Source organism: Podarcis muralis, chromosome 3, assembly GCF_964188315.1.
Source record: "Podarcis muralis chromosome 3, rPodMur119.hap1.1, whole genome shotgun sequence".
NCBI lineage: Eukaryota > Metazoa > Chordata > Lepidosauria > Squamata > Lacertidae > Podarcis > Podarcis muralis.
In genome coordinates this window covers 33,973,911-33,994,330 of record NC_135657.1, presented here as the reverse complement: position 1 = coordinate 33,994,330, position 20,420 = coordinate 33,973,911, and the positions used below count along the sequence as shown (strand labels likewise).

Below are 20,420 nucleotides of genomic sequence, written 5' to 3'. Positions count from 1 at the left end.
AGCTGTGCATTCAAGGGTCCTGCATACAAGCTTCTGTGTGTATGGTCTGGGGCCCTTGAGTATGTATAAATAGGAACCAAGTAATGTATGTGCATGTAGGCTCCTTGCAGACACGACCTTCTGAGTATGTGGAGATCAAGGCTGCCTGGAAAGGGCTTCTGTGACAGTATTTTTATAGCTGTTTTCATTGTGAGCTGAACACAGCCTTTCTGGAAGAAGTGGCAGGATATAAATTTTAAAAACAAATCATTCTAAGAAAGACTGAGTTCTCCTCTTCCTAGCAGCCTTATGCAAGGCTAGCGTGCCTCTTTCCTGCATCAGGGCAGATAAGCCAATGAAAGCCAGAACCCCTACGGTGACTTTAGAGCTGATTATCCATCAAGGAAGAGGTCAAGAGAGGAGAAGAGATTGTTACGAATGAAAGGGGGGGGGGCGCCATCCACAGCTTCAACTCTTAGCTAGTTCATAAAGATGCCCTTTATCTCATTCAGTCACAAGTTTTATCATACTGGAGAGAGAAAGGAATTCCTATGATTTTGCATGATAGAAACCCACATAAGAATACAAAGGGAGCGCAAGAGCTTTTATATATATATATATATATATATGCAGGTTTTGGTGTCCTCGGGTGTCTTCCCGTGTAAAAGTTGGGGTGTCTAGGCGACGTTTCGACGAGGTCTCACTCGTCATCTTCAGGCTGGTGCTTTCGGCTTCTTGTTACTGGAACAGAGCAGGATCTCAGTGTTTGAGTTCCTATAAATACTGTTGAGGGGTGTGGTGTATAGCCTCCAATGTTCTGGGCCGAGAGGAAGTTCCCAGGCTAGTGTGCCTTTTCTTCTTTTGTTCCTTAGTTGCTTGAGGGATATCTTGAGTGATTTCTTGAGTGATATCCTGAGTACCACTTAGGTGGGTCATTAGGTGTGGATTAGTTGCTAAAGCCTTTGTGTCTTGACCTCTTGAACTTTGTGAAGAGTTTTTCTGAGAAGATGGCTGTAGTTGTGCTCTGGCTTGGCTTCGTGTATAGGGGCGAGCTGTGGTTTTGTGGCCTGTGTCAGCCAGATCTGTGTAGGGATTGCAGGGGGGTGCAGCATCCGGAGGTGCCATCATGGTTTGGCTACTGGATGGTGTCTGTAATTTATCTGTGGAGAGGGTCTGGGTTTGGGTCTGGTGTGGTTGATTGGTGATGGCGTTCTGTGTGCCTCTGGATCTGGTGTCAGTTTTTGTGGGGAGGGCTAATTTCCAGATGTCTGGCAAGCGGGATGTGTCGTCACGCTTGTTCATGTTGTGAGGGTGTTTCTCTATCTCGATGGCTTCCATGATTATTCTCTTGTGGTGATGTTCCATGTTAGAGAGCAATTTGGAATCTGCAAAATTAATTTCGTGTCCTGTTTCTTTCATGTGTTGGAAAAGAGAGGAAGTTTTTTCTTCTTTTTTGACGGCATTCTTGTGTTCTGCGATACGTGCATTTATTCGTCTGTTTGTTTGTCCAATGTACGTGGCTGGGCAGACTTTGCAGGGTATTTCATAGACCCCTTGGTTTTCCAACTGGATTTTATCCTTGGGGTTTCTGAGGATATTGGCTATCTTTTGGTTGGCGCAAAAGGCTGTTTTGATATTGTGTTTATGGAGGATTTTGCTAATTTTATCTGTAGTGCCCTTGATATAAGGAAGGAGGGCCATGCCATTGTTTTCTTCTGTGTCTTGGTTTTTGGGGGGTGTTTCTTTTTGGATTAGCTTCGTAACCCTGTTTTGCTGGTATCCATTGGCAATTAACACATTTGAGAGATTCTGTAACTCAGTTGTCAAGTGGTCTTTGTCAGCCAGGCGTTTGGTTCTGGAGATGAGAGTCTTGGCTACGGAGTTTATTTGTGCAGGGTGGTGGTGTGATTGTGCATGTAAGTAGCGGTTGGTGTGTGTTTTTTTCCGGTAGATAGTGTGTCCTAGGGAGCCATCAGGTTTTTTGTAGATTAGGACGTCAAGGAAGGGAAGTTGGTTGTTGGCTTCTATTTCCATAGTGAATTGTATTTTGGGGTGTAGGCTGTTGAGATGTGTGAGGAAGCTGTCCAGTTTTTCCTTCCCGTGTGGCCAAATTACAAAGGTGTCGTCAACATATCTGAGCCAAAGTTTGGGTTTGTGTTCTGACTTGTCTAAAGCATTGGTTTCAAAGTGTTCCATGTACAGGTTTGCGATGACCGGTGAGAGGGGTGATCCCATAGGTGCTCCTTCTATCTGTTTGTATCTTTGTCCATTGTGGATGAAGTACGTGTTGGTTAGGCAGTGGTTGGTCAGGTCCAAGATGTATTCGGGGGGATTGTATTTGTTTTGAATGGCTGTCAAGGCTTCATTAATGGGCACTTGTGTGAAGAGAGATACAACATCGAAGCTCACAAGTAGGTCATTGGGATGTAGGTTTTGCTTCTTTATTGTTTCTATGAACTGGAAGGAGTTTGGAACGTGTGAAGAGATGGATTCTGCATAGGGCTGAAGTTGCTTGGCGAGAAATTTAGCGAGATTTTGTAGAGGTGAGCCTATGGAGCTGACTATTGGTCTGAGTGGTGTTCCCTCTTTGTGTATTTTGGGGAGGCCGTAGAGTTTGGGGCATCTGGATGATTTTTCTCTGGGGATGATTCTTAGCTGGATTTCTTCACTGATAGGAGAGGTTTTTATTTTGGATTTGGTGGTTTTTTCCAGATAGGTGGTGGGATCTGTTTTTATAGGTTGGTAGGTAGGGTCTTGGAGTAGATTTGATAGTTTTGCTTGGTAGTCCGATGTGTTCATCACAACAGTGGCATTACCTTTGTCTGCTGGGAGAATGATTATGTTGTTGTCTTTCCTCAGGTTGGTGAGTGCTTTCTGTTCTTCTTTGTGTAAATTGCTTCTGGGTGGTTTGCTGGAGCAGAGGATGTTGGTGACTTCAAGTCTGATTTTATTGGCTTCATCTGGGTTGATTTTGGTTAGGCTAGCTTCGACTCCGCATATGATGTTTTCCGTGGGGATGCGTCTCGGGGCGACTGCAAAGTTGAAACCTTTGGAGAGTACTTTGGTTTCAGTTGAGGTGAGGATCCTGTCTGATATGTTATGTACTGTTTGTTTCATGGGTTGTTGTGGAGGGTGGCTGGGCTTCTGGCGTTTCTCTAGTTTGTGGAGTTTGTTGGTGTGTGTGTCTGTCTTATGTGAGGTCTCCGTTTCAGCTCTCCAGACGGCTAGTTGTTTGCATTTGTCCCAGAGTGCAGGGTGGATTTTGTTACAGAGTTTGAGGTGAAGAGTGAGCAGATCTTTGTTGGTTTGGTTTAGTAGGTATCTTTTCTTGTGTAGTTCGTTTCTGATTAGGGATAGTTCAGTTCGTTTCAGGATCCTTTCGGTGGCTGGGGTTTTAGAGTGGAATTTAAGTTGGAAGCATGTGGGAATTAAGTTGTTGTCTCGGCAGTTGCGTAGGAACAAGAGATCACATAAGATGGTGGCTCTTCGGATTTCTAGTTTCTCGTAGGTTCTTGTCAGCTGGAAGGTTTCCTCCCCGTAGAGGTGAGATATTTGCTTTCGTAGATTTTCACGGGTGGACAGGAAGCTGTCCAGTTTTTCCTTCCCGTGTGGCCAAATTACAAAGGTGTCGTCAACATATCTGAGCCAAAGTTTGGGTTTGTGTTCTGACTTGTCTAAAGCATTGGTTTCAAAGTGTTCCATGTACAGGTTTGCGATGACCGGTGAGAGGGGTGATCCCATAGGTGCTCCTTCTATCTGTTTGTATCTTTGTCCATTGTGGATGAAGTACGTGTTGGTTAGGCAGTGGTTGGTCAGGTCCAAGATGTATTCGGGGGGATTGTATTTGTTTTGAATGGCTGTCAAGGCTTCATTAATGGGCACTTGTGTGAAGAGAGATACAACATCGAAGCTCACAAGTAGGTCATTGGGATGTAGGTTTTGCTTCTTTATTGTTTCTATGAACTGGAAGGAGTTTGGAACGTGTGAAGAGATGGATTCTGCATAGGGCTGAAGTTGCTTGGCGAGAAATTTAGCGAGATTTTGTAGAGGTGAGCCTATGGAGCTGACTATTGGTCTGAGTGGTGTTCCCTCTTTGTGTATTTTGGGGAGGCCGTAGAGTTTGGGGCATCTGGATGATTTTTCTCTGGGGATGATTCTTAGCTGGATTTCTTCACTGATAGGAGAAGCTTTTATTTTGGATTTGGTGGTTTTTTCCAGATAGGTATAATACCCGTGAAAATCTACGAAAGCATATATATATATATATATATGCTTTCGTAGATTTTCACGGGTACAGGAATGCAGGTTTTGGTGTCCTCGGGTGTCTTCCCGTGTAAAAGTTGGGGTGTCTAGGCGACGTTTCGACGAGGTCTCACTCGTCATCTTCAGGCTGGTGCTTTCGGCTTCTTGTTACTGGAACAGAGCAGGATCTCAGTGTTTGAGTTCCTATAAATACTGTTGAGGAGGTGTGGTGTATAGCCTCCAATGTTCTGGGCAGAGAGGAAGTTCCCAGGCTAGTGTGCCTTTTCTTCTTTTGTTCCTTAATTGCTTGAGGGATATCTTGAGTGATTTCTTGAGTGATATCCTGAGTACCACTTAGGTGGGTCATTAGGTGTGGATTAGTTGCTAAAGCCTTTGTGTCTTGACCTCTTGAACTTTGTGAAGAGTTTTTCTGAGAAGATGGATGTACTGCACTTAGTTGTGCTCTGGCTTGGCTTCGTGTATAGGGGCGAGCTGTGGTTTTGTGGCCTGTGCCGGGATTGCAGGGGGGTGCAGCATCCGGAGGTGCCACCATGGTTTGGCTACTGGATGGTGTCTGTAATTTATCTGTGGAGAGGGTCTGGGTTTGGGTCTGGTGTGGTTGATTGGTGGTGGCGTTATGTGTGCCTCTGGATCTGGTGTCAGTTTTTGTGGGGAGGGCTAATTTCCAGATGTCTGGCAAGCGGGATGTGTCGTCACGCTTGTTCATGTTGTGAGGGTGTTTCTCTATCTCGATGGCTTCCATGATTATTCTCTTGTGGTGATGTTCCATGTTAGAGAGCAATTTGGAATCTGCAAAATTAATTTCGTGTCCTGTTTCTTTCATGTGTTGGAAAAGAGAGGAAGTTTTTTCTTCTTTTTTGACGGCATTCTTGTGTTCTGCGATACGTGCATTTATTCGTCTGTTTGTTTGTCCAATGTACGTGGCTGGGCAGACTTTGCAGGGTATTTCATAGACCCCTTGGTTTTCCAACTGGATTTTATCCTTGGGGTTTCTGAGGATATTGGCTATTTTTTGGTTGACGCAAAAGGCTGTTTTGATATTGTGTTTATGGAGGATTTTGCTAATTTTATCTGTAGTGCCCTTGATATAAGGAAGGAGGGCCATGCCATTGTTTTCTTCTGTGTCTTGGTTTTTGGGGGGTGTTTCTTTTTGGATTAGCTTCGTAACCCTGTTTTGCTGGTATCCATTGGCAATTAACACATTTGAGAGATTTTGTAACTCAGTTGTCAAGTGGTCTTTGTCAGCCAGGCGTTTGGTTCTGGAGATGAGAGTCTTGGCTACGGAGTTTATTTGTGCAGGGTGGTGGTGTGATTGTGCATGTAAGTAGCGGTTGGTGTGTGTTTTTTTTCCGGTAGATAGTGTGTCCTAGGGAGCCATCAGGTTTTTTGTAGATTAGGACGTCAAGGAAGGGAAGTTGGTTGTTGGCTTCTATTTCCATAGTGAATTGTATTTTGGGGTGTAGGCTGTTGAGATGTGTGAGGAAGCTGTCCAGTTTTTCCTTCCCGTGTGGCCAAATTACAAAGGTGTAATCCAAAAAGAAACACCCCCCAAAAACCAAGACACAGAAGAAAACAATGGCATGGCCCTCCTTCCTTATATCAAGGGCACTACAGATAAAATTAGCAAAATCCTCCATAAACACAATATCAAAACAGCCTTTTGCGCCAACCAAAAAATAGCCAATATCCTCAGAAACCCCAAGGATAAAATCCAGTTGGAAAACCAAGGGGTCTATGAAATACCCTGCAAAGTCTGCCCAGCCACGTACATTGGACAAACAAACAGACGAATAAATGCACGTATCGCAGAACACAAGAATGCCGTCAAAAAAGAAGAAAAAACTTCCTCTCTTTTCCAACACATGAAAGAAACAGGACACGAAATTAATTTTGCAGATTCCAAATTGCTCTCTAACATGGAACATCACCACAAGAAAATAATCATGGAAGCCATCGAGATAGAGAAACACCCTCACAACATGAACAAGCGTGACGACACATCCCGCTTGCCAGACATCTGGAAATTAGCCCTCCCCACAAAAACTGACACCAGATCCAGAGGCACACATAACGCCACCACCAATCAACCACACCAGACCCAAACCCAGACCCTCTCCACAGATAAATTACAGACACCATCCAGTAGCCAAACCATGGTGGCACCTCCGGATGCTGCACCCCTCTGCAATCCCGGCACAGGCCACAAAACCACAGCTCGCCCCTATACACGAAGCCAAGCCAGAGCACAACTAAGTGCAGTACATCCATCTTCTCAGAAAAACTCTTCACAAAGTTCAAGAGGTCAAGACACAAAGGCTTTAGCAACTAATCCACACCTAATGACCCACCTAAGTGGTACTCAGGATATCACTCAAGAAATCACTCAAGATATCCCTCAAGCAATTAAGGAACAAAAGAAGAAAAGGCACACTAGCCTGGGAACTTCCTCTCTGCCCAGAACATTGGAGGCTATACACCACACCTCCTCAACAGTATTTATAGGAACTCAAACACTGAGATCCTGCTCTGTTCCAGTAACAAGAAGCCGAAAGCACCAGCCTGAAGATGACGAGTGAGACCTCGTCGAAACGTCGCCTAGACACCCCAACTTTTACACGGGAAGACACCCGAGGACACCAAAACCTGCATATATATATATATATATATATATTTGTTTGACACACTTGCTGCCAAATGGTTTTCCTACACTGAATGCTCTCCTTGCTAAGATGGGATTTTTGTTCAGCATGAAAAATCCAAATTCTCTCCGCTCTTGAAACTTTCCTGCACATCCATGTGATTAAATTTAGGAATTCATGTAGCAGAGCACAATACCGAGGAGAAACAAATGTAAATATATTGCTGCACGGGGAAGATGCCTGAGAAATGGTTGGCAGGCTGCAGGCGTGATAAATGGATCAATAAATTAATAAATGGTCAACTCATCTAAATTTACAGTTAATTGGCTAGTATTTTATCCTTGCACATTTATTTTGTGTTGAGGCGTATACAGAGGTATTCTCAATATTTCATTTTTATTGGAAGAATGAATAAATACTTCTGGCTGTTCCATCCTTGGCTCACGCTCTCATGTCTTATGGCTTAACCAAGCATGAGGCATCCAATTTCTCCCCCTCACAAATCAATCGCTCTGGGTCCTCACCACTGTTGGTTTATTATGGGGATGACTCTTCCCTCACTCAGATCCTGTCTGTGGAATTGTCAAAGGTGTTTATCATCATAATCGTGCTTGCCTGTCAGTGAAATTAATGTGAATTTTACCATAAGCTGCAATATCTGCAGACCTAGGTTAGGTGTTTACTGTAGGATAGCCAGGCTTTGCTCTCTTGAGCTACATGGTGTCGTCATCACCAGATGCTTGTTCTGTGCTTTCCTCACAGTTCTTCCATCTCTCTGTTCAGATCACGGAAGATCTGAGTGGTGGGGTTTTTTTTGCCTTGCCTTGCTTTGTTTTGCTAAGAGCGCAACAGTAGCACCATCTTCTCGAGTGACAATTGTGTTTCTACTACTCTTAGGACTTGCTTAAAGAGAGATTATTTTAACCTATTTAGTGCAGGGATGGGAAATATGTAGGTCTCCAGATGTTGTGGTACTAGAACTTCTGTCCTCCCCAACCATTGGCCATGATGGGTGATTCTGATGGGAGTTCATAGAATCAAAGAATTGTGGAGTTGGACGGGACAACAAGGGCCATCTGGTCCAACTCCCTGCAGTGCAGGAATATTTTGCCCAACGTAGAGCTCCATAAGCCTGAGATTAAGAGTCTCATGTTCTACCAACTCAGCTATAACAGTGGCCCAGCAGCACCTAGAGCTCTACAGGTTCCTAGTCCCTGATGTGTGTTGAAAGGCTTACTCACAACATCTCGGAGCTTTGGGACACCTTTAGTATGACCTTTTCCAGTGACACCATTTTAGCCACTTATTTTTTTAAATGATTTTTTAATTTGTGTGCCTGTGTTGCCTTTTACAATATTTGTACTTTAGTCCTTAACTAATAACTGAACATTTTTTTGGCCTCTTCATAAGGAAATGATCCATGCATCTGCTTACATCAGGCATTCCTGCCATTGTATTGCAAGTCTCCAATGTGCAAGCAGCTGCCAGTTATAGATTGGGGCTTGGACAGGGGTCACTCCTCATAGGAAGCCATGGATTACTATTAACATCTTGGCATGCCTTTGTAGCAACACCAGTACTCGTGGTGTTATGTTTGCTTTTCTTCCTCTTACATGGAGATTATCTCTGTGTAGGGAATTGTTAATGTGAGTCCATTCACCCTCCTTTGTGGGCAGGTGGCTTTGTGGGTGGGCCCTGGGCCTCCCTGGAAAACTGTCCTATTGCCGGCCAGATCGTATTTCCACCGCAAATCGAGCCAATGGCAGCGGGAGGTAGTAGGTATTCCCCTGGGCCAACCAACCAATTGTGGCCCTTGGTGCCATGCCCAGGATTTCCCCCACTTGGCTAATTGGCACCACCATTTGGGTTCTCGCCTACCTCATAGCAATCATCACAACTTTGTGAGGCAGTTAGGCATTGGGTAAGCCTAGTCTTGTTTGGAGAGGAGATTGTAGCTTCCGCCTGCCCCTCCATGGGTAAGGGTATCCTGTTAAAAGGATCTGGAAGGAGTGGCTCCTGTCCGACACCTAGACAGGGGCTAGGGCCATACCACTCCTCTAAAGGGAACCACTTGGGGGATGCCACGATTTGATGTAGGTCACAGGGAATCCCCCCACCGGCTTCACCCTTAGAAACACTCCCTGTGGATGGGCAGAAGTGATGTGCACTGTTACTTACCACAATGCCTAGGGCCAAACCTCACATCTGTAACCAATAAAGTTGTGGCCTTATTTGATCCCAAACCAATATCCTGTGTGGTGTCTACTTATTTACACTTTAGGCTGCAGGGTGGTCCCGGGGCCTCAAGACACAAGAAGCAGCCCTTAGCCTATAGCTGAGAGTTCAGGAGTTCCATTAGCTGATAAAGTGTAAGAATGTAGAGAATGCATCACCTGGGTTGTTTTGTCTTTGTTGTTGTTTTGTGCAGACCTTTGGATGTTCTGGGAGAGAAACAACAGCAGCTGTGGAGCCAGTAACAAGAAAGCCAACAAGTAGCCTCTTAGTTGTAGAAGTATCCTGGGCCCTGCCTTACACACATGGCAACACATGATGAGTTCACAGCAGGTAAAGATCTTTCTTTCTATCTTTCCGTACTTGAAACGTTCTGCTAGGTTGTCACATATCATGTATCTGGAGAATGCTCTTGCTTAAGATTTGTGTCTGGCTTCATCAGTGTGCCAGAATATACCATGAAAATCTCTCCATAAAATACTTTTACTGGTTACAATACACCAGGAATGGGTAATCTGATGTTGGACTACAATCCCCATCATCCCTGACTGAGGCTGATTAGAGTTAAGCAGCATTTACAGGGTGCCACAAATAAGGACATAAGAATGCTGCAGCTTCTGTCCTGACATGCGTTCATTACAATCAGCTCTCTTTCTGTTACACTGTACTTTCCACCAAATATTGTGCTACTGCTGCCAGCTGTTTAAAGTAGGTGATATAGTTTTTGTGTAACTTACTTAGCATGCACTCTTTTCAGTGTAAAGCAAATACCAAGTGTAAAGGAAATGCAAAAAAACAAAAAACACCCTGCCAGGAGATACACACAATCTCAAGATGATTAGCTTCCATGCAAATTTGGAGGAGCAGAAGGCCACTCACACAATGGGACTTTTTCAATTCCTTCCCAGCTCATGTTGACCTAGAGTCTGAGTGTGTGCTGAACCACTCACAAGGATATAAAATATGCAGTTCAAGCAAAACAAAACAAATAATGTATTTATCCAAAACCCCTGCCCAAATCAGCCATGTGAAACTAACCCTGAGTATGGAATAGCAGTTTCTTTAGCAAACTCTGGGCATATCCAGACTTGCGCTTGTCCCATGTCTAGAAAGCATGAGTCTCAGCGGTTTTTTTGCTTGTCCTGTGCTTTCTAGGCGTGGGTCCAAGTGGTTCTGCCCTTGCCATGCTGCTTTCCCTTCAGCGATAAATTGGAGCAAATGTTGATGTTTGCTCTGATTCGGCAGTAAAGATGGGGTTTCCTTGGGTGAAAGTTGTGGGGCAAGGGCAAGAGTGGATGAGCCCTCTTTTGTTTATCTACTCTATACTTGGGTGTATTGTCCAACAAGAACATAAGACAGTAACAGGGGATGGATCATAGAATCATAGAGTTGGAAGAGACCACAAGGGCCATCGAGTCCAACCCCCTGCCAAGCAGGAAACATGAAATCTACTATGAAATTGATGAAGCTTAAGCTTCAGGGACCCTAATCCTGGAGGGGCCCCAGAAGCGACTTTAGTCTGCATTGCTTAAATTATTTGGGTCTAGTAGACCAAATTTGAGTCACACAACTCAAATTAATTAATTTTTTGTTGTATATATTTCAACAATTCCAAAGTCTGAGAGTCAGTTCAAGCTTCAGGGCCCCATAAACATAGGTCTGCCACTAGACAGAAACATTTGGGGGGGGGCACAGTTACAAACATATACATCCACTACTCTTTTGTTGTACACCTTCTTGCAGGGGGAGGATATTGCAAAATGTTGCCATAGTACTGCATGAAGGTGGGACCTTATGGATATATTCTGCTTTTTCAATGGGCTGCAAATGCTCCATTCCTGCTGGTCATGAGACATTTGTGCTGGCCATTCCTCCTGCTAACACAGTCTTCCATTGTGTCCCCTTCTGTACCTCTGCTGAAACTAGGCTTGAAATAAGCATTCTGTTGCCGTTAACTTAATAGGTTGATGTCTCTGTGTTTGCGTGGTGCCCTGTGCAAACGACAGTTTCTCCATTTTGCAAATGGGCCTTGAGGCCAAAAAGGTTGGTGACCTCTGCACTGCAGTCTGAACTTGAATGAAACACAGTCTTCTTAAAGCAGGAGCACTTCCAAGAGGGAAGAGTGTCTCTGGAAGCAACTTAGGAAACAGCCACGCATTTGCTGCTTCATAGACTTACTAATCCTTTGAATAGGCCTTTAGACATGGAAGATTAACAAGTGATTGCTCTGGCCCTCCTTTTTCATTTCATTCGTGTTGTTCTTGTTTTTAAAGCCAAACACCGAGCTCCTGTTGCGATATATTGCGGGAGCATTCCCAAAGCGAAGCCTGGATGCAGGTCGCTGAGAGGCGGGAGCATCGATTCCAATTTGCAGCTCTGTGGGAACGGATGGATGACGGCAGATGATGGTTAGGATGGGGAAGACTAGGTGGGATTTGTGACCTGGGGGCCATTCCACACATCCTCAACAGTGTGCATTCATGATAGTTTGTGTTCAGGATGGTATTGGGGCAGCTATATGCAACCTTTCTTTCAGTACTGTTTGCCCCTGTAAGAGTTTCAGGGTGGACACACTAATTTCCAATTCGTGCATGTCCCATAATGTCTTGCTAAAATCCCGTAACTTTTGAACCACAAAAGTTTTTTCAGGGTTGTGGGGGTGTTTGTTTTGTTTTGGTTGCAGAAGAGTGCAGTAACTTGGTAGCCTTGGGGGAGCATTGGGGAACAACTAATAAAGCAGAACAATGTATGGACTGTCCTGTCCACTACTGATGCACCATTATTGCATCAGTAGGGTGTTGCAGAATACAAACACAGACCTACACCAGTCTGGATGGGTCCTGTTCCTGTAAAAGTAAAGCCCAGTTTGCAAGTGGGAAAACGAGATGCAGGCTGAAATTGCCTAATATCTAGCCGAGATTTTTATTCATCTTACAAGTGGTATATATAGCTGTTGCGAAATGAACAAATAAAATAAAATAAATATAGGAGTAAGTCCCATAGAGTTCACTGGTTTTTATGCTTGTGTAAGTGTCCAAGGGATAGGCACACTGCCTTTGGTCACTTTAGCAAGAGTGACCAAATTTTTGAGGATCTCCAAGCATTGGGACCGTTTGACTTTTATAGTAGAGGAAGGTTATATTTGCCCAATGTGCTGCAAATGTGGGGAGCGAGACAGGCCTACTCTGCTTCACATTCAAGGTGAAGGATGCATAGTATACAAAAGCCCAGCCATTGGCTGTGGTCCTGTTTAGCCTTCCATTTGGCAACTAACTGGTGAGGGAATTTCTAGCCAAACCAGCTGGCCACTGTGACCTTCTTGTTCTCTGCAGAAATAAGCAGGAGGGCTAAACCTGATTCCCCAATATGTGGGACTGGTTGAGTAACTGAATGCCTCTCATTAAATTCCCCTGCAGCTTCTCTTCATTCAGTTCTAAAGAAGCAGGCATGTTTGTGGGGAGGCAAAGGAGAACCTCTGGATATTAGGAATGGCCTTCTGAAGAAGAATACAGACAGAGCAGCCATGGCTGACCTTTCTAGCACTCTGCCAAGGCAAGATCCCAGTGAACTGGAGGTGAGCAGTGCAGCTGTGGAAACTGCACAAATCAAGGACAAGCTCAAGAAGAGGAGAATGTCTGAGGGGATCCATGCATCAAGCAAAGGTATGATGGATGCTTGCCTACTGATTCCGATAAGAAGCATTGGTCTTATTTGCAGTGATGTATAACAGCTCTTTGTGCGAAGCGTTTCAAGTCCTTACAGCTTTCAGCCTTGCAACAATCCCTTGAGACAGATTTGCCATTGGTCTCATTTTACCGATGGAGAATGGAAACTGAGCCATAGTAAATAGCCCAGTGAGACTTATGGGTTCTGTTCCATTCCTAGTTCTAAAGCTCAACACTCCGTTAAACCACAGTGTTGAAAGCTGAACAAATGAAGGGTGGGCAAAATCTGCCATTGACACACACACACACAAAAACTAGGAACCAACCTGGCAACGCATGTCTGCAAAGTGTTAGTGCTGAAAACTGCAGTATGTTTGTTTAAAATAGAATAGTTAAAGTAAAAAAATAAAATAAAACCTGTTTTTATTAAATTGTTGTGGATAAACTTGGGCTCCTTTGGGAGGAAGGGCAAGATAGAAATTGAGTAAGTAACAACTTTTTTATTTATTGATAGACGTATTCATATACTGCCATTTTATACAATATTACAAGGTGGTACAGTGGTACCTTGGGTTAAGTACTTAATTCGTTCCGGAGGTCTGTTCTTAACCTGAAACTGTTCTTAAGCTGAAGCACCACTTTAGCTAATGGGGCCTCCTGCTGCTGCTGCACCGCCGGAGAACGATTTCTGTTCTCATCCTGAAGCAAAGTTCTTAACCCAAGGTACTGTTTCTGGGTTAGCAGAGTCTGTAACCTGAAGCGTATGTAACCTGAAGTGTATGTAACCCGAGATACCACTGTATACAGAAAGATGTTCAATAAAATATACAGCATTATAAGAACAATATAGGATGATAATTAAAGTGACTGGCTGATGGGGGGAAAACCCATAAAGAGTTAGAGAAGCCTGAAAATCACAGGGTTGCAGAATGTATTCTGGAAGAGTGTCCCATAGCATGGGGCCAGTGACACTAAATGCCTGACTTCTAGGGAAGGCTAGTTAGGCCTCTGTAACATGGAGGACAACTATTGCCTTTGAGCCATTTCCACTGTTCCACCCAACATCACCCAACAGCAACCATTTCCAAGCCCAACTCTCAGTACTGCTTCTCAGTGATATGACAACAGATTCTTGTTTGCCCCTATTGGTGTCTTTCCTCTCTCTATCCAACAAGAGACAATGCCCACTTGGCACATATTCCAGAGAGTGAATATACTTGAGCCATGAATCTGCTTCCAGCAGCCTACAATCACAGCAGCATTTGACCTGGTATCTTGTCCAACTGCATAGTTGCTGGACATCATTGCAGGGTGAGAATGTAGTGATATACAATTTTCTAGAGATGGAAACGGTACCTGGCTTTTCTAATGATATTTTCAAGTTTTTCAGGCTGTTCCCAACAACACCAAGCTGCTGTACAAGTAGCTCATTGTCCTTTGTGTGATGTACTCAGTGTATGCACATATGTTCAGGGGGGAAATGTCACATCCATTGTGTTTTGCATTTCCAGGCTTATTGAACTCTGTGGGTCCTCAAGGACTTGTCCTGAAACCAACCATTTCCAGATCTGCCTCTCAAAGACTGCTGGTCACTTCCAAGCCCATGCCTCCTATTCAGAGCATCCCCACTACCCCAGAGGCTGACGGAGCTCATGAAAGACAGCAGAAAGTGTTGGGAAACTGCCTGGAAGTTAGAGCGGACAACCAGAAGTCAATTGCAGACACTCAAGAGGTACAGTCAAATGAAGATGCTGAAATGCATTGGTGTTTGTGCCTGAGAAGATTTATGCTTCTAGAAGCATTTGGGTTCGCTTTATTGTTTCTGTTATTAAAAACTGAGGAGCTAATGTTTGCTGGCACGGCGAGGTTATGATGTTGGGTCAATTGCACCAAATCACATTTGATTTAGTTTGCAGCTGAATTGCAGAGTCTGTTGCACAAGCATAATCAAATTGGTATGAATGCGCTGCCTGTTGTTCAAATTGTATTGCTTTGAAGAGGGGCAGAAAATTACATGCAAAGGGATAAAATGTGTACTAGGAAAGAAATTGAACCTATGAAGCTACCTTATACTGAATCAAGTCAGTGATCCTGTCTACTCAGCTGGGCAAAGGAATCAAGAGGCCTATCTGTTGTCAGTCGAGGCCAACAAGCCCTCACTAGTTCCACAGTGACATTAGGGAAACATCAGTTCAGTGAGGTACCTGGCATTAGAAATCTCTTCCTGATATGGGAAGATCCTCTGTGTTATACTGCACAGTCCGTGAGATATGAAGCGCCTCTGGAGTTAATAACTTGCAGTTAGATATGACAAATTGTTAAGTGGCATTTGCAGAGGACCAAGGATCCGGTGATCACACCTTATCATCCAGGAGCTGAGAAGCTGATGAGGGCCGGCAGGAGGAGCACTAATGTAAAAAATTAATAGACTTCTGAGAAGCAGATTTTGATGGAAGGTCGAAGGAGTTGCAAAATTGGCCGGAGCTCAAGGCTGTCTGGCAGGAATAATAGATACATCCTGGAGAGTGTGATCGAAATTTATTCCAGTAAAATTATAAGAACAGAAAAGGAAAAGGGAATAGAGTGTTGAAATTCTCCTGCCAAAGACAGGAGGAGGACAAGCAGAGGGCGCTATCACACTGCAGGTGATGCAGAGAGCACCGAGATTTTTGAAAATGTGGTACTTCAGCTGAAATAGTCTATCTTTCATGCCACACAGAACTTCCCACATTTTTGCCCCTTGAAAAGGTCTGTGCAGCTCAAGAGCTTATTTTTCTGCATCAGTAGAATTTGGTTTAGAGAGTCTTCTTTTTTTTAAAAAAGGGCTGATCTGTCCCTCTCTTATTCTTAGGGATTGATGCAGCAACTGTTGTTTATAAAAATATGTGAAGGAAAATGAGGTTAGTCTCAGGGCTTAGCCACACCTCCACTGCTTACCCCCGAGGAAAGCTACTCTTTAGTGCTCAGTCGGAGCAAATGGCAATTTGGGTTTTCTCCAGATTGACGTTTTCTCTGATTTAGAGCTAAAGAGTGGGTTTTCCCTGGGAACGGAGTGGGGCAAGTGGAAAGCCTCTCAGGCAAGTGCTTTCTAAGCAAGGGACCAGCCAAAGTGTTGATGAGCCTTCAGTTTCCCCTGTACCACCTTGTCTCCACTGTGCCACATTATTCTTTACCACTTTCCAGAACTAATCCTAGTCCCACTTTATTTTTTGCTTAGAGGACTTCAGGTTTCCAAGGGCATGGAGGCTTTTTGTAGAACAGCAGAATTCACCTAGAAGTGCTACAGCCTCACGTGTTTTTTTCCTGATTGTTTTGACCAACCCTTAGTGAAGTGACTTTCCATGTCGCATTTTAGTTCATGCATCAAAGTGACATTGTTCAGGCAGTAACAGCCATGTCTGAGGACACACTGCTACCAGCAGGTCAAAGTAGATTACTTGGAAGTCCTACTCAGGAGGTAGGAGCAAATTTTAAGTGATATATATATATAGGTCAAATAAGTTGCTGACTCTTGCACTCCACGAGCCTCAACACAGAGGTGTCTTTTGGCTACCTGCAAATACTGAGTGATAATGTCATTGTCCCGTGTCTTTTAAACCATGCTTTCCTGCAGATCTTACATAGCCATGGTGAGAATCTCAGGAGGTCTTTAGGTACAGCTTTGATCCCACCTATCCCCAAATCAGCAAAGGCACATGAAGAAGAAAATTCTCAGAATTTTCAAGAACTTCTTCCAGGCTCATCACAGTTCCTGCTGGAATCTGCTCCTCTTGTTACAGAAGATTCCTCTGAAACAAGGTAGACGGCTCCTGCTTTCATTTTCTTTGTTTATCAGACCTCTTGCACTGCCTTTGTTTCCTCTCTCTTTCAAAGCCTCGCCTGCAGTATCCTGCTTCCCTGAAGCTCAGAGGATACAACTTTCCCCTTTTATGTGAGCTCCAGCTCTCCATTGCATGGCTGTGGCTTTCTGAGGCAGCTCTGAACATAAAAAGACCCCTGCTGGGTCAGATCACTGGTACATCTCTCCCAGCATCCTGTTTCCCATAATGGCCAATCAGGTGTGTCTGGGAAGCCCCATAGCAGACTGAAGGCAATAGCCACCCCTTGCTCTAGCTCTCAGCAGCTACTCAAAGCCATAGTGCCTCTGGTGTAGCATAGTGGCTGAGCTATGCGTTAGGAAGTACCTGGTTCAAACCTCAACTCTGCCCTGGATTTGTTAGGTAGTCTTAAGCACGTCACTGGCCTCATTTACACAGAATGCTGGCCACAAGCCATAGCTACAGTAGTGAAATTAGCCTGTGCATGAGCTTTGTGCTGGTGCATACAGCTTGCACGCTTCCCACTTTGCTCCTTCCTTCCTAAATCAGGGAAATGAGCCATGGACCATCTGGCATAGCATTAGGCGTGAGCCTCTATTCCAAACAAACAGGGAGCGGAAGCCAAGGTTTCTTCTTGACTATGCTTGGTTTGGGGAAAAGAACCAGGAGTCCTGGCTTGCGGAGTCATGTTAAAAAGGGGAGAGACAAAGCAGGAGAGTGCCTGAGATCCATGCAGCTTTGTGCACTGGCCAAGCTGACTAAGCATGGTTTGTGGTCAATTTTACATATGAGCATGGCCACTGTCTTCAAGCTTCCCTCCTCCCCATTAATTTCTAATATGGGGGCGATACTGACCTACTTTTTCAGATTGTTGAAGATAGTGTGTCTGTATGCATGTTGAATAATCTAAAGCACCATATAAGTGCTGTAATATTATATCTCTGGCAGAAACCTGGGTTCCCTCCTCCCACTTTGTTATTTTCATATTTTCCTTTTTCTCCCAATTGTTTTAAGGTCGGGGACAGGACCTTTCAATGCCGAGGACAGCACCCTCAACACTCTGGGTAGGTACAGGTCACATATATGTTCTATCAGAAAATGTGGATGTGACTTTTGGGAGACATGAATGCTGAAAGCATCTTCCTAAAAACAACAACAATCCACTAGGTGGTGGTGTTAGAGGTGCTCACGATGCTACTTTTATTAGAGAAAGGTTTGTGCATCCATGTTTCAAGATGCGTACAAGAAGGCTTGCAAATGCCTGTGCTTCCCAGCACAAAGCTGCAAACCAGTCTGGAGAGCACACATCTTGGCAGAGAAGCAGACGGGGTCCTCTTACCCTCTCAATGTGACATTTACATACATAGTAGCTTGGAGCAGCCTTTGGACAAGAAGGTGCTCAAGCAAAGCAAATGCATTCAGAAGTCTGAAGGAGCGATGTGGTCTTGCCGCTTGTCAGCAGGTAAGGCATATGAATTCATGTGCCCACAGAGAAAAAATGGAATTGAAAAGTTCATTGACGGGACCTCAGCAGCTCCTCGTGATTAAAAAGGATCGCAAGGGCTGGCAGGGACTGTTCATGTTCATCAAACCTGATCTTGCCGTGTTGACACAGGAGTTGCTAGACTTAACCAACCCTGGCAGATGTTTACCCAGTGTAGGAAGAAAGTAATTTCTCTGAGACAGAATTTGGGGGCAGGCCAATGTCGGGGTAGCAAATAAAACCGGATGATCAATCAAGAAGGAAAGCTGCAATGTGGCAGCAGAAGGGAGGGCAGAACCAGGAAGCAAACAGAAGCTTCTAGGCCAGGCTGCGAGTGGAGCAGAGATCTTGAACCAGAGGGGTCAGGATTAGAAAATGGGGGAATAAAGAGTACTTATTGGAATGAAAGCACCAGACAGAGAGTCTTCCTTGCAGATATACTCCAGTCAGAGTCATGGTAAGAAGCAGACAAGAGGCATGGGAGGGCATAGGGGGCAGTCACTGTGATGTACATGTCAATGTCACATTCCTATGTCAGCTGCAAAATAAAAAACACTGGAGAAAAGTTTTACTAATGCAACTTCTCCCCACACCCAAAAATTCTCAGTCTGTCTAGCTTTTGGGAGGAAGAGGCAGCCTTGAGAGCATGCATGGTGTAGCTTGCAGTCAAAGTACAGACTTGGGTTCGAATCTCTGCTCCGATAGGAATTGCTCTCCCCCACCCCTCTCTCTGTGCCTAATCTACCTCAAAGGGATTTTGTGAGGCTATAATATAGCCACGTGTGCTGCCTTAAGCTCCTAGGGGGCACGGCAGGATGTAAACGTGATAAAAGCATAAAATAAATAATAAAATAGAAAGAACCACTTTCTGTTGCCACCCTGCTGGGCTTTGTGGCGTTGGAGAAAGCAGCCATGTGAAGATGTATTGCTGATCTGCTGAGCAAGGAAGGTGATTGTTTCTGTGTGGCAGCTTTAGTAGTAAAAGCACTCAGTAGGCTGGTAAGAACAGAATAAGAGAAAACGCTATTGATTTTTAAGCAGCATTGTTGTGTAAATTCCGATTGGTTTCTGGAGTGACTTCATTGCTTTTTAAAGCATGGCCTCTCTTAGTTCCCTGTGCCACAAGGAGCTCATTTGGAGAGCAAGTCCTGGGTTGTGTGTTAAGATGGAGGCTTTCACATTTTGCTCTCTGGGGTGATTGCCTAGTCAAAGGTGCTAAAATCAAGGTGGCTGAGCTGCTAGCTTTGGTAATTATCCCACTTCAGGGGATGTGTCAGGAAGGGATTTATTGAGGCAACCGCTTCAAAGAGCTGAATTCTGTTAAAATACCTCGTAATTCCCTATCCAAGAGAAAGGGGCATTTTCCCTGGATCTTCTCACAGCACAAGAGAAAACATCATTTCATGAACAAAATCCTGACGCTCTCCAATGCATATTGTTATGTATGTAATACAAACCTGAAAAAGTAGGAGATGGAATAATATATTAAATAAGGTCAGAAGTGGGATGCTTCAGGCTACAGGGCCCAAAGCAGCCACCCCACTCTCTTTATTTTTCATCTGGGCCTTTGTGTTTTCCTTGTGGTCCTTGTTCATTTTCCCACTTCCACTGACTCCTCCAAATCAGACTTTTAGAATGCACACTCTGCTCAGCAATCTCACACAGCCAGCTGCCCATGGACTTCTATATATGTAAGCAGTGAGATTCCTGTGGCGTGTATCTTCATAAACAGGCAGAGATTCATTTAACACATTAAACCAAAGATGTTCCTGTATAGGAGATTCACTTCCTTTCCCATGGCCTACTCTAATTTGTTCATCCTTGTTCATGTCTATTATGTGGTTGGGTTGGGAGAGAGGTAATATCTTGGCTAGGTTGGAGAAATGGGATCTGGTTTATTAATTATTAAGGTGTGTGTGTGTGTGTGTGTGTGTGTGTGCGTGTGTGTGTGTGTGTGTGTGTGTGTGTGCACACACACATGCATGTGCCTATCCGTATATATGTGAGAAGCATAAACTACATGGACATACCCTCCAACATTTCTCCAATGAAAAATAGGGATGTCCTAAAGAAAAGTGGGATTAAATCAGAAACGGGGACAGCTTCTGTAAATCCAGGACACTCCCTGGAAAAGAGAGACTTGAAGGGGCTGCATGGATGAGAGAAAAAACACATACATGTTTATTTTGGCAGTGTGGCCATTAGAGCTTTCTCCATCTGACCTAAGCACTAAATATCCATATCAATTGTAAATTGTACACAGCACCTGCCACGGTGTCTATGTTAAATAAAAGGCTAACATGACCACCTCGCTGAACAGGGCCAACCCACCCATGAGTCA

At 44.3% G+C, this 20,420-nt stretch overlaps 1 protein-coding gene across 1 annotated transcript in view; it reads left to right on the top strand.

Moving 5' to 3' along the window:
* Nucleotides 1-20,420, top strand: part of TOGARAM2 (TOG array regulator of axonemal microtubules 2) — a 77,422-nt gene that overhangs the window by 19,280 nt on the left and 37,722 nt on the right. The window contains exons 2-7 of the mRNA XM_028724458.2: nt 9,310-9,446; nt 11,387-11,521; nt 12,530-12,775; nt 14,290-14,510; nt 16,392-16,576; nt 17,611-17,660. Coding sequence (XP_028580291.2) covers nt 9,419-9,446; nt 11,387-11,521; nt 12,530-12,775; nt 14,290-14,510; nt 16,392-16,576; nt 17,611-17,660 — 865 coding nt within the window. The 5' untranslated portion in view covers nt 9,310-9,418. The remainder of the gene's footprint in view (nt 1-9,309; nt 9,447-11,386; nt 11,522-12,529; nt 12,776-14,289; nt 14,511-16,391; nt 16,577-17,610; nt 17,661-20,420) is intronic.